The sequence below is a fragment of the Lynx canadensis genome, chromosome A1 (assembly GCF_007474595.2).
Source record: "Lynx canadensis isolate LIC74 chromosome A1, mLynCan4.pri.v2, whole genome shotgun sequence".
Lineage (NCBI taxonomy): Eukaryota > Metazoa > Chordata > Mammalia > Carnivora > Felidae > Lynx > Lynx canadensis.
The window spans coordinates 132,216,595-132,231,571 of NC_044303.2; the positions used below are offsets into that span (position 1 = coordinate 132,216,595).

The 14,977-nt window shown below is 39.3% G+C and overlaps 2 protein-coding genes across 4 annotated transcripts in view; both read left to right on the forward strand.

The window, feature by feature from the left end:
* LOC115518421 (spliceosome-associated protein CWC27 homolog) overlaps positions 1-14,977 on the forward strand; it is a 103,395-nt gene that overhangs the window by 75,161 nt on the left and 13,257 nt on the right. The gene's annotated exons all lie outside the window — the stretch shown is intronic.
* LOC115518461 (spliceosome-associated protein CWC27 homolog) overlaps positions 7,344-14,977 on the forward strand; it is a 195,655-nt gene continuing 188,021 nt past the window's right edge. Inside the window, exon 1 of the mRNA XM_030321943.1 lies at positions 7,344-7,589. Within this exon, the coding sequence (XP_030177803.1) occupies positions 7,548-7,589 (42 nt within the window). The 5' untranslated portion in view covers positions 7,344-7,547. The remainder of the gene's footprint in view (positions 7,590-14,977) is intronic.

Here is a 14,977-nt window from a genome sequence, read left to right on the forward strand (position 1 = left end):
AAAAGCAAGGTACAGAACAGTGCTCATGGTATGTTGTCATTTGTATGAAAGGAGATTAGATAAAATATCAAATTATGTATACATTTTATTAACAGATGGATGGAGATATACAAAAAAATCTCTCTGTAAGGATATATATTAGGTACCTGAGAAATGGGGAACTGCCTCCAGGGGTAAAAAAGGGTGAGAAATATGTCACTATCCACCTTTTGGTACTTTTAAAATCTGAATCATGTGAGGGTCCCTGGGTGGCTCAGTCAGTTAAGCATCTTACTTCTGCTCAGGTCATGATCTCAAGGTTCATGAGTCTGAGCCCCACATCAGGCCCTGTGCTGACAGCTCAGAGCCTGGAGCCTGCTTCAAATTCTGTGTCTCCTTCTCTGCCCCTCCCCCACTCACATACCATCTCTCTCTGTCTCAAAAATGAATAAATGTTAAAAAATGTTTTTTTTTTTTAATTTGAAACATGTGGATTGATTACCCTCTCAAAAACCAAACCAAAAACCTCCCTCAAACAAACCCAACACTAAGAAGAGGTGCTGTTGTGCAAGTATTCGTTGACAAAGGCAGACTGTACCTATAAATTCTTCAGGAAAGCTACATTACAGATTTACAAAAAAATTTTATTAACTGATGGTTTTAGGAACAAATTTAAGAGGTATTGATTTCCTTATTTGTTAAATACTAGCAAGGGATTACTATGGATCTAGAAAATTGTCAAACAACTTGAGTGGCAAGGAAGGGCATGGGTAACCAGTTGGCCTTTTACCTCCCAGTAACTTAAAGAGTAGAGAATGCCAATTTCTCTAGATTCCAGAACATGCCAGACAATTCTATATACAACTCACTGCCAGGCATGGTGCGGATTCCCTAGATGTCCTCAACAAATGCTTGCTGCTTTGAGGTTAGAAACTTCAGAAAATACTTCAGCACTTGGGAATCAGTAACTTCTGTTGCTCCCAGTTGCCAGCTACGAAACTAGATAGTGTCTGCAGTGTTACTGGCTCATCTGAGGAATGACAGGCAATGGAAGAACAGGAATAAAAGTAAGAAGGACAACTGAAATAAAAATAATGATTATTTAGGCAAGGGAAGGGAAAAATGACAGAGGCAGAGGGACCTTTCCAGGGTGATGAAAATATTTAAAATCTTGATATGGATATAAAATTCTTCAAGCTATACATTTGTAATGTGCGTTTTATTTTAACATGTAAATTATACCTTAGTAAAGCAGTTAGCATAGAGGGAAAAAAAGAAACAGTCTGTGAAAAGGGAGAGGTTAGAGAAGACTAAAAACCAGGGACAAAGACCAGAGGGAGAAAATAGGAGTATGTAAGCAAAAGGGATGCTTGTGGTAGTGTCCCTAACAGATGCCTCTGGTTATTCAGTGGCCCCCAGAGGTATGGCAAGACATCATACTGATCTAAATTTTTTTGTTGAAATTTCACATCACCTATGTTGCTAAGTTAACTTACTCACTGGGAACTTTAACAGTAATGTTTGGAACTTAGTATTATATTTTTCTCTTACTGTGTATTTTAGATTTGGGGAAGCCTGTCAAAGTTTTATTTACATTAAAATGTTTTCTATAATCATTTAAATTTAAAAGTAAATAGCTAAAGGGACTAACTATCCCTTTAAGTGATGCAATTAGCAATTGCAATCACTTCTGTCCATTCCTTTCATTTTTAATTATCTAGATTCAATTAGATTAGTTCCTTTTAAGCTTTAAGTTTTATATTTGGTTACTCCATTATAGTTCTATCATAATTTGGGAACTCTTAAAGATAACTTCAATTTATTCTGCTTTTAAAATTCAAATTGTAGCTAGGTTGTATATACCACATAGATACAAATACCCATATATGTCTGCTAAAATTGAATGCAAAGTAAAACTCCAAATATTTAAATTTTTCTGATGCTTTATATTAAGAGTTCATAGATATAATCCTTTCTTTGGGATCCTGAAATATTTTATTTTAATTCTCTGTGAATTTAAAAAATGGGTTAAAGGAGATCCTTGATGGATCTCCTAAGCCTTAGTGGCTCAGTGAGTTAAGTGTCTGACCCTTGACTTCAGCTCAAATCATGATTCATGGCTCCCGTTGGGCTCTGCACTAACAACATGAAGCCTGCCTGGGATTCTCTCTCTCTTCTCTCTGACCCACTCATGTGCACTCTCTCTCTCTCTCAAAATAAATTAATTAAAAAAAAAAAAAAAAAAAAAGAGGATCCTTGATGTAAACATTTTGAAAGAGCAGATGTCCTCATCTTTAGTTAAAAATGCCTTCAGAATCATTTGATACTCAAAAGGAGAGATGAAAGTAAATCAAATAATTGCTTATTTTAAACTACTGACAGGGGACTGCCTGGGTGGTTCAGCTGGTCGAGCCTCTGACTCTCGGTTTCAGCTCAGGTCATGATTCCAGGGTTATGGGATCAAGCCCTGTGTCAGAATCCATGCCCAGCAAGAAGCCTACTTAAGATTCTTTTTCTCTCTCCCTCTGCCAAACTCTCTCTCTCTAAAATAAAAATAAATAAACTACTGACATGAAAGAGCTACCATTTAAGTCAGTGTATAAAATGCTTTCATCCACTTGCCTCAAAATATAAATAACCCATGAAGGAAAAAAAGGTATAGGTATTATCAGTTTAAGAGACATGAACATTTGAATTAACTAATGAAACAGAATCACAATTACTGTTTAGTCTGTTAACTTTAGTACCAGATTCTGCTCAGCAACAATTCTACTGAACAACCCTCTAAATTATTATCCAATTATTATTATTTATTATGGGCTTATCTCTAAAACGAATGTTAGAGAAGCCATAAAGATGAATAAAGTCCCTACACTAAAGGAAATACAATATACTAGCTTATCTAGGACAATACATCCACAGCTATAAAACATGCTAGAATATGCCACTGTAAAAAACACAAAACTCTACTCGTAAGCAGGAAGAACTGGCAGGCAAGACTTTCAGCTGAGAGACTGAGAAGGCTTCCCACAGGTACCTATGGACAGCAAAGGAGGGACAGTGATAACAAAAGCATGTAGGCAGCACGGTACACGAGAGGTTCTGGGAATAGCTGACCAAGTAAGAAGACTGTAGAATGCTTCAGAGGAAGGGTGGGAGGAAAGAGGAGCAAGAGTGATTTGGCCATGCTGAGGAGTGCGCACTTCACTCCAGCAGACATGGGCACCTCTGGCATCACAACAGTTTGGAAGAGAGAGAGAAAGCTCGGTCATCAACCCCTTCACTACATACCCAAGGACAATGAACCTTGCAAAGGTTAGGCTGCTTGAAGAGAAACACAACATTCACAGTTGGGGACAAGAACTAAATTCTTGGCCCCTAGGAAAGACAGGATCAGATATATGGTTTCGGAAAATTATCTCAGCAGCAATGGGCAGCACAGACTATAGAGAAAAGAAACTATGTGTAGTGTGGTTTTAGAAGTGAAAAGAAACTGGATGCACTGTAATTCAGAACTCTTCTCTTACTAAGATGTTATAGTAATGTGTTTTAAAAATTGGACTCACTTTGATATGCCAGATGTATTGTTAATTTGGCTACAGAAAATTCCCTACCTTGGCTATATAGATTTTACTGAATGAGAGAAAAAGAGTTTTTGTGCCAACCACATCAATAACATACATTGCCCCTTGAGCCAGGTCAACTCTCATTGGGGAATGGAGCATCATTAAAATGGATGTCAGAACTAATTTCAACAACTGTGAAAGGGTAAAGCAATTTTTAAAAGAAAGTAAACTTCACTGGAACCTGTATTTAAAGGTCACTTTTAAAATGACAACTAAGACTATGATTTCCCTAAGAAAGTGCACATTTCATTGTGTTGCCTACATAATGGTGTATGCTTACGCTTCATGCTGTGGAAAAACAGCTGAAGTAGGCGACCATAAAATAGAAGAGGCTGATACTCATTTGTGGAAAGTAGCCTCATCACTTTATAGTCATATTTTGTAGTAATCACTAGCAAGACCACCAAAGAAATGCCATGCTGAATCCATATGAGCATTATACCTAAAAATAAAAGAGCCTAACATAATGCCTGTCCTTGAGCCCTATTTTTCTTAAATACACTATCTGGATCGATCATCCAAGAAATTATCTTAACATTTTCTGTATCTGTATTTTCTAATGGTACTTGCATTGTGCTCTTACAGTGCTGTCATGCCTATTATCTCAATTTTTGCTAGGTTTAAACAGTTTATCCATGTCTTGCTATCCAGCTTAATGACACAATTTAAGATTATTACACTTTGGAGATTCACTATGAATTGGAAGCAAGTTAACCTGTCTGTAACACTGGGTTAGGTTTAGAGCAATTTCAATAGGGACTTTTAAAAAATCACTTTTTTCCTTTCTTAAGTTGCTCATTTTCATAACTAGTTTTATGAGGACACAAGCTGTGATACTGTGTCCCCTCAAGTGTCTATACCATCTGGGTGCTCAAAACGCTTGCTCAAGTAATAAAACCAGCAGCGAGAGGTCAACTCTAGATGCAGCCGTGCGGTTCAAAGATCACCAGCGCTGACTTAAATTATCAGGATGCCCAGACAAGCTACTCGGCAGAATGGCCTTTCTCTGCTAGTTCCTTCCATGATGATATCCTCCAGGCTTCAGCCACAGAGCTTCCCTTCACATTCTACACCGCTAACATAGTCACTGACAATGGTCTTAACGCCTGCTTCATGTGTGGATGACATTCTGGCTTCTTTCCTAAGCTACAAATTCTATCTCTCACTGCCTATTAGATGTTTCAATTTGTATGTCTGACTACACCTCAACACAGAGCCCAAATTGAAATTATCATCATCCCTCTAAAACCTGCTCCTTCTCAGGTGTTGCCTATATTAGCAAAGAGTCTCACCCAACTGCCTAACAGTAAAACCCAAGTAGACCTCACTTCCTGTCTTACCTACCTACCCTGAATCAGTCACTGACTCCCCGTGATTCTACCAGCAAAAATGTGTCTCCAATCTATGGGCTTCTCTCCCTTCCTGACACCACACGTGAAGTATCATCATAACTTACCAGAATTTAATTGGTGACTTTAACTCCAAACTATCATCCTTCCAATCCACTGTGCAGCCAAAATGTTCTTTCCGAAATATGAATCGGTTTAAAAATGCTGAAATGGCTTCCCATAATCCTTGGGAAAATATCCAAACTATCTGTCATGGCTTCCAAGGTCCTTTAAGAGCTGGAAACCACCTTGTAAATTATCCTACATGGCAAGATGAGTATGGGGACTAGAAGAGTCAGACTGCTTACCTACAAGATATCCCTGAACAAGCAAACACTTAATTTCTTTGTCCCTCAGTATCCTCATCTATAAAATGGAAATATTAATACTTATCTCACACTGTGGACATGAATGTTAAATGAGATAAAATACAATGGCTTGACAAAGTGTGTGACACATTTGATACATAGTAAATACATAGTAAATGCTATTGACACATCTGATACATCAGTAAATATTAGCTACTGTCATTAACTTTCCAGTTAATTTCTCACTTCTCTCCCATTTGTATTAGGAGTTCCATCTATTGGGAGCATCTATTATCTCCTTTTCACTTACATATCCCTCTGGCTGCAACTTCCCCTCCCATCAATCCAACCCTCCTGGAATCCTTTAAGGCTCATCCTAAATGCCACATCCTCTGTAAAGCCCTTCTGTCTCCGTAGGTGCCCTTACAACGTGCTCCTGAAGGCTCTGTATTTTCCCTGCCATGCATTTGTCCGACTTTCTGGTACTTTCTCTTCAATGCTAAATTCTAAGTTCTGTGTGAGGAGCCACTGTCCTGTTCCCCACTGTATTCCCAATGCCTAGCACACTGCCTAGCACGCCCTTAATAGTCACGGTGGTGTGGATGAATGAGTGTATCTTTCCTCTCTCACACAACCCCTCTCCTCCCCAAACTGCAATGCTAACAAAAGTGCAATATTCCTATAACACTTATCTGTAAAATACACTTCAGGGAAGGCTGCCACCGAACAAACACCGTCAGGTAATACTGGGAAGGGCAGGTGAAAACAAAGTTAGGGGGTTCTGAACCACAGCCCAGAGCCTTTCATACCCTGAAGTGCACTGTGAACCTCCAAGTTGTGTGTGCTTGAGCGGGTGGGGTGGGGGTGTAATTCTCAAAATATCTCCTACAACCAGTGTTCTTCCGAACACACCGTCGCAGAGCTGATGTAAGGAGGTGCCCTCCCCGACCAGGACTTCCAAGCAAGCGGGTAGTTGTGGACGGGGAAACCTCTAAAGCACTTCTTTCGCAGGGTGCACTGTTTTTACGTCGGTAGTCAGTGGACACAGAATCTGCGCGCTGGAAGAACCCACAGACATCGAGGAATAAATCTTCTTTTCCAAATGCACGAAATGAGGCCCAGAGTGGGAGAGCGACTGGTCCACCGCCACACAGGAACTCCATACAATAGGAAGGGAGAGGAGAACCCCGGACGCCAATTTGGTCCCCGGGACTTCCACTACAAACAGTGCCTCTTGGCTCCTGGGGTCCGTCAAGTGCTTGCACCTCAATTCTATTTTCGAGCCATCCCAAAATTAGGTCAGTTTTTCTCGGCTACCTCCTAGGCCTACAGTTGCTGCCCCTCCTCCCCCACCTCCCCCCACCACACACTTTCCCTGTAAGCCTTCCAGCACAGCCGGAGCCTGGCTGGGGCGGGGGAGATAGTTTCTGTCTTCCTTCTTCCCTTCAGAGATTATCTCTGGAGTGTAAACTTTTTCGTATAGAACAAACGAACCTGTTAATTTTAACGCCTCCGCCTAAATCCCCATGGGCGCTACTCCCTACCCCCAGCGCACCCCAACCTACCCTACCCGCTCCTTTCCTCTCCTAGACCCAGGGGCCCTGCCGTCCGTCTTCACCTGGGACTGCCATTGCGCTGGTAAGAGGGGTCGCAGGAGCCGTAGGCTTTCGAGAGTACGCTCGCCTCCCGCCTGCCGCGAGGACCACAAACGGCGAGGGCGGCCTCTTCCTCCCACCGGCGCCGCCGGACTTCCCTGCCAGTCGGGGAAGGCCTCTGGCGATAGCGGAACCAAGTAACGATGATGCAGTTTCCGGGGGAGTCATATTACAGAACACACATGGTCCGAACCATTGCTGCCAGCCCCGGGGGTGGAGATGAATGAAACCTGCACATACATGTACTGAAGTAAACAACACCAACATTTACATATCCTTTTGTAAAAGTGTAACACAAATTTAGTTAACTTGCAGGTGCTTAATAATATTTTTTCGTTTCCTGGAGGCCACTGGAACCCCCCTTCTCAGGATTAGCGGTGCTCAGGCCCAGGGGCAACATGGCGGCGTCCGTGAGGGACTAGTTTTGGGAAAAGGTAGTGCTTGGTGCCGCTCATTTTGGGACATTGACAAACTGGAGCTTTCTGCGACCATCCGATTGAAGGAAGCGTGCCACTGATAGGTGGACTGCTTTAGTGATCGGCTCTCCGTTCTCACTCCCAATTAGGAGCGGAGCCCTGAGCACTGAGCAGCATGAGCAACATCTACATCCAGGAGCCTCCCACGAATGGGAAGGTGAGAGCCTCATCTACGGTACCTGGGCTCCCCAAAGTGATACCTCACCCATTAAGGGAGTTTTGGGGCGTTAGGGTTGGAAAAATCACAAAATGTCTTGTCCGTTACTCCTGCCTCTGGACAGGATTGCACCGAAAACCACCTACTGACACCTCTCGGCAAATACTTTGAGAAAAGTCCTCAAATGGAGATTTCTCCAGTGTCTGGCCACATTTCTTGCTTTAGCCTAACACATTCTAGGGCGTTTTCTAGGGCCTTAGGTAGAAACCTAGGTATATTTAAAATTGTGATTTTTGTTTTTCTTAACTTGTAAATCGCTCTTTCTCCATTCATTCTACAATCATGTATTGAATGCCTAGTAGTCACCAGCCACTGTACTAGGTGCTGGGGACACAAAGATGGATGGGTAAGGTCTAGTTGTTGCCCTAGAAGAGCTTATGGTTTTGTTTGGGAGGTAAGCAGGTAAAGAAAAACCTGATAAGTCCAATAGGCATGCTTATGGAGAGAGGAAGTCTAGTGCTACGGTAAGTACTAAAAAATGAGCCACTGAGGAAGAAGAGAAAAGCTTCGTGGAGGAGGTATCTTTTGAGCTGGTCTTAAAACATGAAAGTGGAGAATGAGAAATGTTCCCACATTAGAATGGGAGAATGATTTCCTGATTGATTTAATGGTCAAGGTATGTCAGTTCCCATCAAAGATTTTTATATGCAGTATGAGGCAGAGGAGTCAATAATGGAATAAGTATCACTGGGATTCTTAAACTGTGAGCTAGTCTCACCACATATGAAATGAGATGGACCAACATAGTGGAGAAAATAGTGGGACTGAAAGTACTTAGTTGAGGAGCGTCTGTATTGCTCAGTCGGTTAAGCCTTTGACTGGGCTCAGGTCATGATCTCACAGTACTTGAGTTGAGCCCAATGTCAGGCTCCGTGCTGACAATTCAGAGCCTGGAGCCTGCTTCAGATTCTGTCTCTCTCTGCTCCTATCCTGCTTGTGCTCGCTATCTGTTGCAAAAATAAATAAACATTTTTTTTTTTTTAACTTTAAAGCACATAGTTGAATTAGGATAAACTAAATTTACATCAGATACGATTCTGTTGCATGACTATATCATAATTTATGCAGTCTTTTGTTGATCAACATTTTGTAATATAATAAGGCAATATGAAAACAAAAACAATAATGCTCTAATTGATATCCCCACCAAGAATTTTAGTGGGTGTTTTGAGATGGGCCATTCTTTTAATTCTTTGCTGTGTGAACTTCTCCTTACTCCTCATCTGTATCTCACATCATTGTGAAAACTCAGAATACCTACCTCGTCATATTTCCAGATGTTTTTTGAGGGTGATATCACCCTCAGTTAATAAACACTAGTAGAGAATAAAAATATTGCCCATCCTGCTAGTCAGGGCTTTCACACTTATTATTCCTTTCTTTAGTACAATCTGGCCTGCTCAAATGTCACCTTGGCAGAGAGGACTTTTCTGTTTACTCTATAAAATCACAAACTCCATTCATGTCCTGCATTCCAACATTCCCTGCCCTTTCCCTCTTCAGTTTTTTCTGTGTACTTACTAGTTATTGTTTATTGTGTCCTCTGCCTCCCATTCTCCTCCCTATAGAATGCAAGCACTATGATGGCAGGGACTGACATCTAGAATGGTGCTTGACACATGGTAGGAGGAGTTCAAATATGTACTGACTGAATGAATGGATGGATTAATATTTTATTTCTCTTAAGTTAAAGTATTAAGCATCAGTGACTTTGAGGTTATATTGCTGCTGAGCAAGGGAAGATTTAGTTGTTTTACTCTGGAAGGAAGATTTGACATGGTCATAAAGAGGAAAACCTTTAACAAAGATACATGCCTGAACAGGAGATCTTTTATTCAACAAATATTTATTTAGCAACTAGCACATGCCAACCTCTATGCTAGGTTTTAGGAATACAAGGGAAAGGAAAACCAGCATTGTCTCTAATATGGAGTCAGTTGAGTGAAATGTACATTCACCAAATAATCATGTAAATAAGTACATGCAAACTGATAAATACTGTCCTTCTGAGAGCACTTGGGTGGTTCAGTTGATTGTCTGACTCTTGGTTTTGGCTCAGGTCATGATATCACAGTTGTGAGACTGAGCCCCTTGTCAGTCTCCGTACTGAGTGTGAAGCTTGCTTGGAATTCTCTCTTACTTTCTTTCTCTCAAACTAAACTAAAAAAAAAAAAAAATACTGTCCTTCTGAAACAGAGTTGGGCTTACAAAGAACATCAGGCATAGCCAAAGTTTCCTTCAAACACAGTTGGGGATTTTTTTTTTTTTTTAACATAAGGCCAGTTGAGGACATTGAAGCTTCAAAGTTCTGTACCATAGAGAGCACATGGCAAGAATTTGGGCCTGGAAGGAATTTAAACAGATATAACAATATGTTTTCTCAGTGAATGTTTGTTTAGTGCCTATGCTGTCTAATGCTACATTAGGTACTAAAAGGATTAAGAGATATTCAGAATAAATGGGACAAAATTCCTCCCTTCAAAGAGCATAGTATCAACCTGGGAAGTAATTGACTTATCATATCAGTGGTTGTTTATAAGTTGTGCTGTGTTTTGTTGTAACTCTGGCCTCTGAAGATGACATACAGAAATGTACCACTTGATAGAAATGTCTTTATACACTCAAGATGAAATTTCTATGTATTATGATCACTTAATTTAAATTGCATATTAATATTCTCTTTTTTTGAGAGAGAGAGAGGGAAAGAGAGAGAGCACGTGAGTGAGTGGGGGAGGGGCAGGGAGAGGGAGAGAGAGAATCCTAATCCCCACACCCAGCACAGAGCCCCACTAAGGGCTTGATCCTATGGCACTGGGAGCTCATGATCCTGTGGCTCATGACCTGAGGCACAATGAAGTTGGACACTTAGCTGACTGAGCCACCCAGGCGCCCCAATGAAACGTTTCTTAAGAATAAACATTTATTGTGGCTCCATGATCTCATGGTTCATGAGTTCGAGCCCTGCCTTGGGCTCTGTGCTGTGACCCCTCAGAGCCTGGAGGCTGCTTCTGATTCAGTGTCTCCCTCTCTTTCTGCCCCTTTCCCACTTGTGCTCTGTCTCTCTCTTTCAAAAATAAACAAATAAACATTAAAATTTAAAAAAAGAAACATTTTATTATCAAAGTATTGCCTTATTTTGAATCTTTAAGAAAGGGAGCACCAATACTTGACAAAATAGTGATGGCCAAAAGAAATGTATGGAGGAAGGAGCCATGTGCCTTCTTTATAAATTCAGTAGCTTATCAGTGGAAAGAGTAAGAAACTCTGGTAAACAAGGTAGCCCAACTGTGTATGCATTCTTTTTACTGGGTGTAAGTTGACTGTGGCCAAAAATATTATAGAAGAAGAATAATTACAACAATAGTAGCTACCATTTTTTGAACATTTACTATTTGTCAGGTAATGTTCTAAGCAGTCTATGTGTAATAAATCATTTTGTTCTCACAAGAAACCTATGAGGATATTATTGTCCCTATTTTAGATAATAAAGTTGAGTCACAGATATGTTAGATAGCATGTCCAAAGTAAAAAACTTCCTTACCCTTTGTAAGTGCAAGGGTCAGTCAGTACTGGAATTTGAGCAGCTGACTCCAGAAACTGTAAAGGGAGGGATGGTGTGCATTAGTTTATTCTTTAGAGTAGTGGTTTCTTAAACCAGTGAGTGCACACTTCAGGGACTGTGCAAAACCATCATGAGATGCAAAGAGAAAAGCTACATTCTTCTGCTTGCATTTATCGTTTCCTTTGTGTAAATGTAATCTTTTTTAGAATATTTTTTAAATGTTTTAATTTTATTTTTGAGAGACAGAGAGAGACAGCATAAGTGGGGGAGGAGCAGAGAGAGAGGGAGACAGAGAATCTGAAGCAGGCTCCAGGCTCCGAGCTGTCGGCACAGAGCCCGACATGGGGCTCAAACCCACAAACCGTGAGATCATGACCTGAGCCAAAGTTGGACGCCTAACTGACTGAGCCACCCAGGCGCCCCTAAATGTAATCTTTTATATATAAAAAGGAACATATATATTCATTTACTTAGTCACTTTTTATATGTCATGATGTAATTTTTCCTAATATCATGCTAAATGGATTACATTTCATTGTTAATCTGGATTAACTAGACCAGCCCTCACAGATTTCATATTGAAAGTAATATTAATAATGTAAACATAAGCAAACCACAAGACCTGATGCCTCAACATGGGAAGTATGTAAAAAATTAGAAATTATTATGAAAATTATTTGAAATACGGATTTCTATTTATTGTTAATGATGAACTTTGTCTTAAGTGTATATTGTGCCTTGGCATATTTATCAGTAAGAATATAAAGCCATTGTCATTTTCAAGACTTTTAAAACAAAGTGAGTAGAACAGGAAGATGGACCTCTACAATTTGAAAGCAACATTATGTTAAGTGAAAGAAGCCAAATACCAAAAGCCACACATTGTATGATTCCATTTATATGAAATATTCAATAGACAAATTCATAGATACAGAAAGATTAGTGTTTGTCAGGGCCTATGAGTAGGAAGAAATAGGGAGTGACTGCTAATGGGTTACAGGGTTTCTTTTTCAGGTGAGGAAATGTTCTGGAATTAGATTGTGGTGGTGGCAAATGTCTGGATTATACTAACAAATGCTTTAAAAGGGTGAATTGTTTGGTATGTGAATTATATGTCAGTAAAGCTGTTATTTTTTTTTTTTTAAGTTTGATTATACCACTGGTAAAGAAGAATAAATTAAGAAATATTTTAAAATACTGTTTTTATGTAATGCTTTGAAATGTTTATCTTCTGTGACTCTTTCAGTACTAGAGTAATATAGTACTACATGTATTTAAACGTACTTATTTGGGAACTCTGTGTTCCAGTTCCTTACCTCCCTTCCCACTTCCCTTTTCCTCTTTGCTAATAGGGATGCACACTCTGAAAAAGTTGGAGATCACTGTATTAGAGTTGCAAGGAAGGGAAGACATGTCAAGGGTCCCTTTAACAGTAGCATTTTATTTCAAGTATACAAGGGGATAATAGGTAGGACAGGATATTGTCTTTTGAGATATACTGTACTTTTAAGATTGGGATGGACACCAGTTTTCATGGAAAACCAGAATGTAGGGGCACCTGGGTGGCGCAGTTGGTTAAGCGTCCGACTTCAGCCAGGTCACGATCTCGCGGTCCGTGAGTTCGAGCCCCGCGTCAGGCTCTGGGCTGATGGCTTGGAGCCTGGAGCCTGTTTCCGATTCTGTGTCTCCCTCTCTCTCTGCCCCTCCCCCGTTCATGCTCTGTCTCTCTCTGTCCCAAAAATAAATAAAAACGTTGAAAAAAAAAAAAAAAAAAAAGAAAACCAGAAGGTATTACCCACTGTTATAGATACAGTCTAGGGAGTTATTCAGCCAACTCAGTTTGTATCCCAAATATATACCTTCCAAGAAACTGAGAAACCAGCTGGGTTGGTTTGTCATGATAGAGTATTTATTTTGCACATAGTTTCTTGCTGTGCCAAGTTAGAAGGCCTTACCTTCATGAGCTGGTAGAAAGGAGACTTTGAACGGATTCCATGTACTGTAGATGATGATTTTAAGACATACCATTTTAGTAACATATACAACCCAGAATTAGATTAGGCATGTTTTGTTTTAAATTAGGAATTGCATGATTTTGAACGAGCAAGTAGAGTGTTGGTATATAAAAAGATAATTTTAAAATTGTCTCATAGTGTCACAATTTCATAGATTCATTGTTCTTTAGTTTCTTAATTTGCTATACCAATTTTATTGGAAGGAAAGCTGCAAGAAACTTTCTTAATTAAAGCAAGTTTAAATGACTGATTTTTAAATGAATAAGTTTTTCTGATTAATAAAGGTATATGCTGCTTTTTCTTAAATCTTAAATTATTTCTGAAATTGCTGTTTGGAAGATATAAATGTAGGGGCGCCTGGATGGCTCAGTCAGTTAAATGTCTGACCTCAGCTCAGGTCATGATCTTGTAGTTCATGACTTCGAGCCCCATGGGCTCTGGGCTGACAGCTCTGAGCCTGGAGCCTGCTTCGGATTCTGTGTTTCCCTCTCCCTGCCCCTCCCCAACTCGCATTCTGCCTCTCTCTCTCTCTCAAAAGTAAACAAACATTAAAAAAAAAAGGGAAAGATATAAATGTATAATGACTTGTACTGAATGAATACTTTTACTGAAATATAGTTAACATACAGTGTTATATTAGTTACAGGTGAACAGTATAAGGATTCAATAATTCTGTACAATTTTCACTGTCATCAAAGTAAATGTACTCTTAATCTCCTTTATCTGTCTCAACCTCACCTCCCCTATGACAACCACCAGTTTGTTCTTAGTTTTTAAGAGTCTGCAGTTTGTCTTTTTTCTTTGTTTCTTAAATTCCACATACATGTGAAAACATGGTATTTGTCTTATTGTGTCTGACTTGTTTCACTTAGTATTATTTTAACATCTATGTCCATCCATGTTGCTGCAAATGGCAAGATTTCATTCTTTTTATGGCTGAGTAATATTCTATTGTGTATGTGTGTGTGTGTATATGTGTGTGTGTGTGTGTGTATATGTATATATATGTGTATATATGTATATATATGTATATGTATATACAGTGTGTATATATATACATATATACACACACATATATGTGTGTGTATATGTGTGTGTATATATACACATACTATATATATATGTGTGTGTATATATACACATACTATATATATCTATATCTATACCTATATATCTGTATATTTATATATATTCCACTTCTTTATCCATTTATCCATATCTTGGCTATTGTAAATAATGCTGCTATAAACACAGGGGTGCATATATCTTTTCAAATTAGTGTTTTTATTTTCTTAGGGTAAATACCCAGTAGTGGAGTTAATTATATGGTAATTCTATTTTTAATTTTTTAAGTAACCTCTGTACTGCTTTCCACAGTGGCTGCACCAGTTTGCATTCCCATCAACAGTGCATGAGGATTCCTTTTCCTCCACATCCTTGACAACATTTGTTATTTCTTGTCTTTCTGATTCTAGCTATTCTGACATGTCTAAGGTGATATCTCATTGTGGTTTTGATTTGCATTTCATTGATTATTTGCATTGGTAATGATGTTGAGCATCATTTCATGTGTCTGTTAGCCATCTGTATGTCTTCTTTGGAAAAATGTTTATTCAGGTCCTCTACCCATTTTTAATCGTGTTATTTGGGTTTTTTTTTTTGGTATTGAGTTGTATAAGTTCTTTATACTTTTTATATTAACCCTTTATCATATATATCATTTGCAAATATCGTCTCACATTCATTAGGTT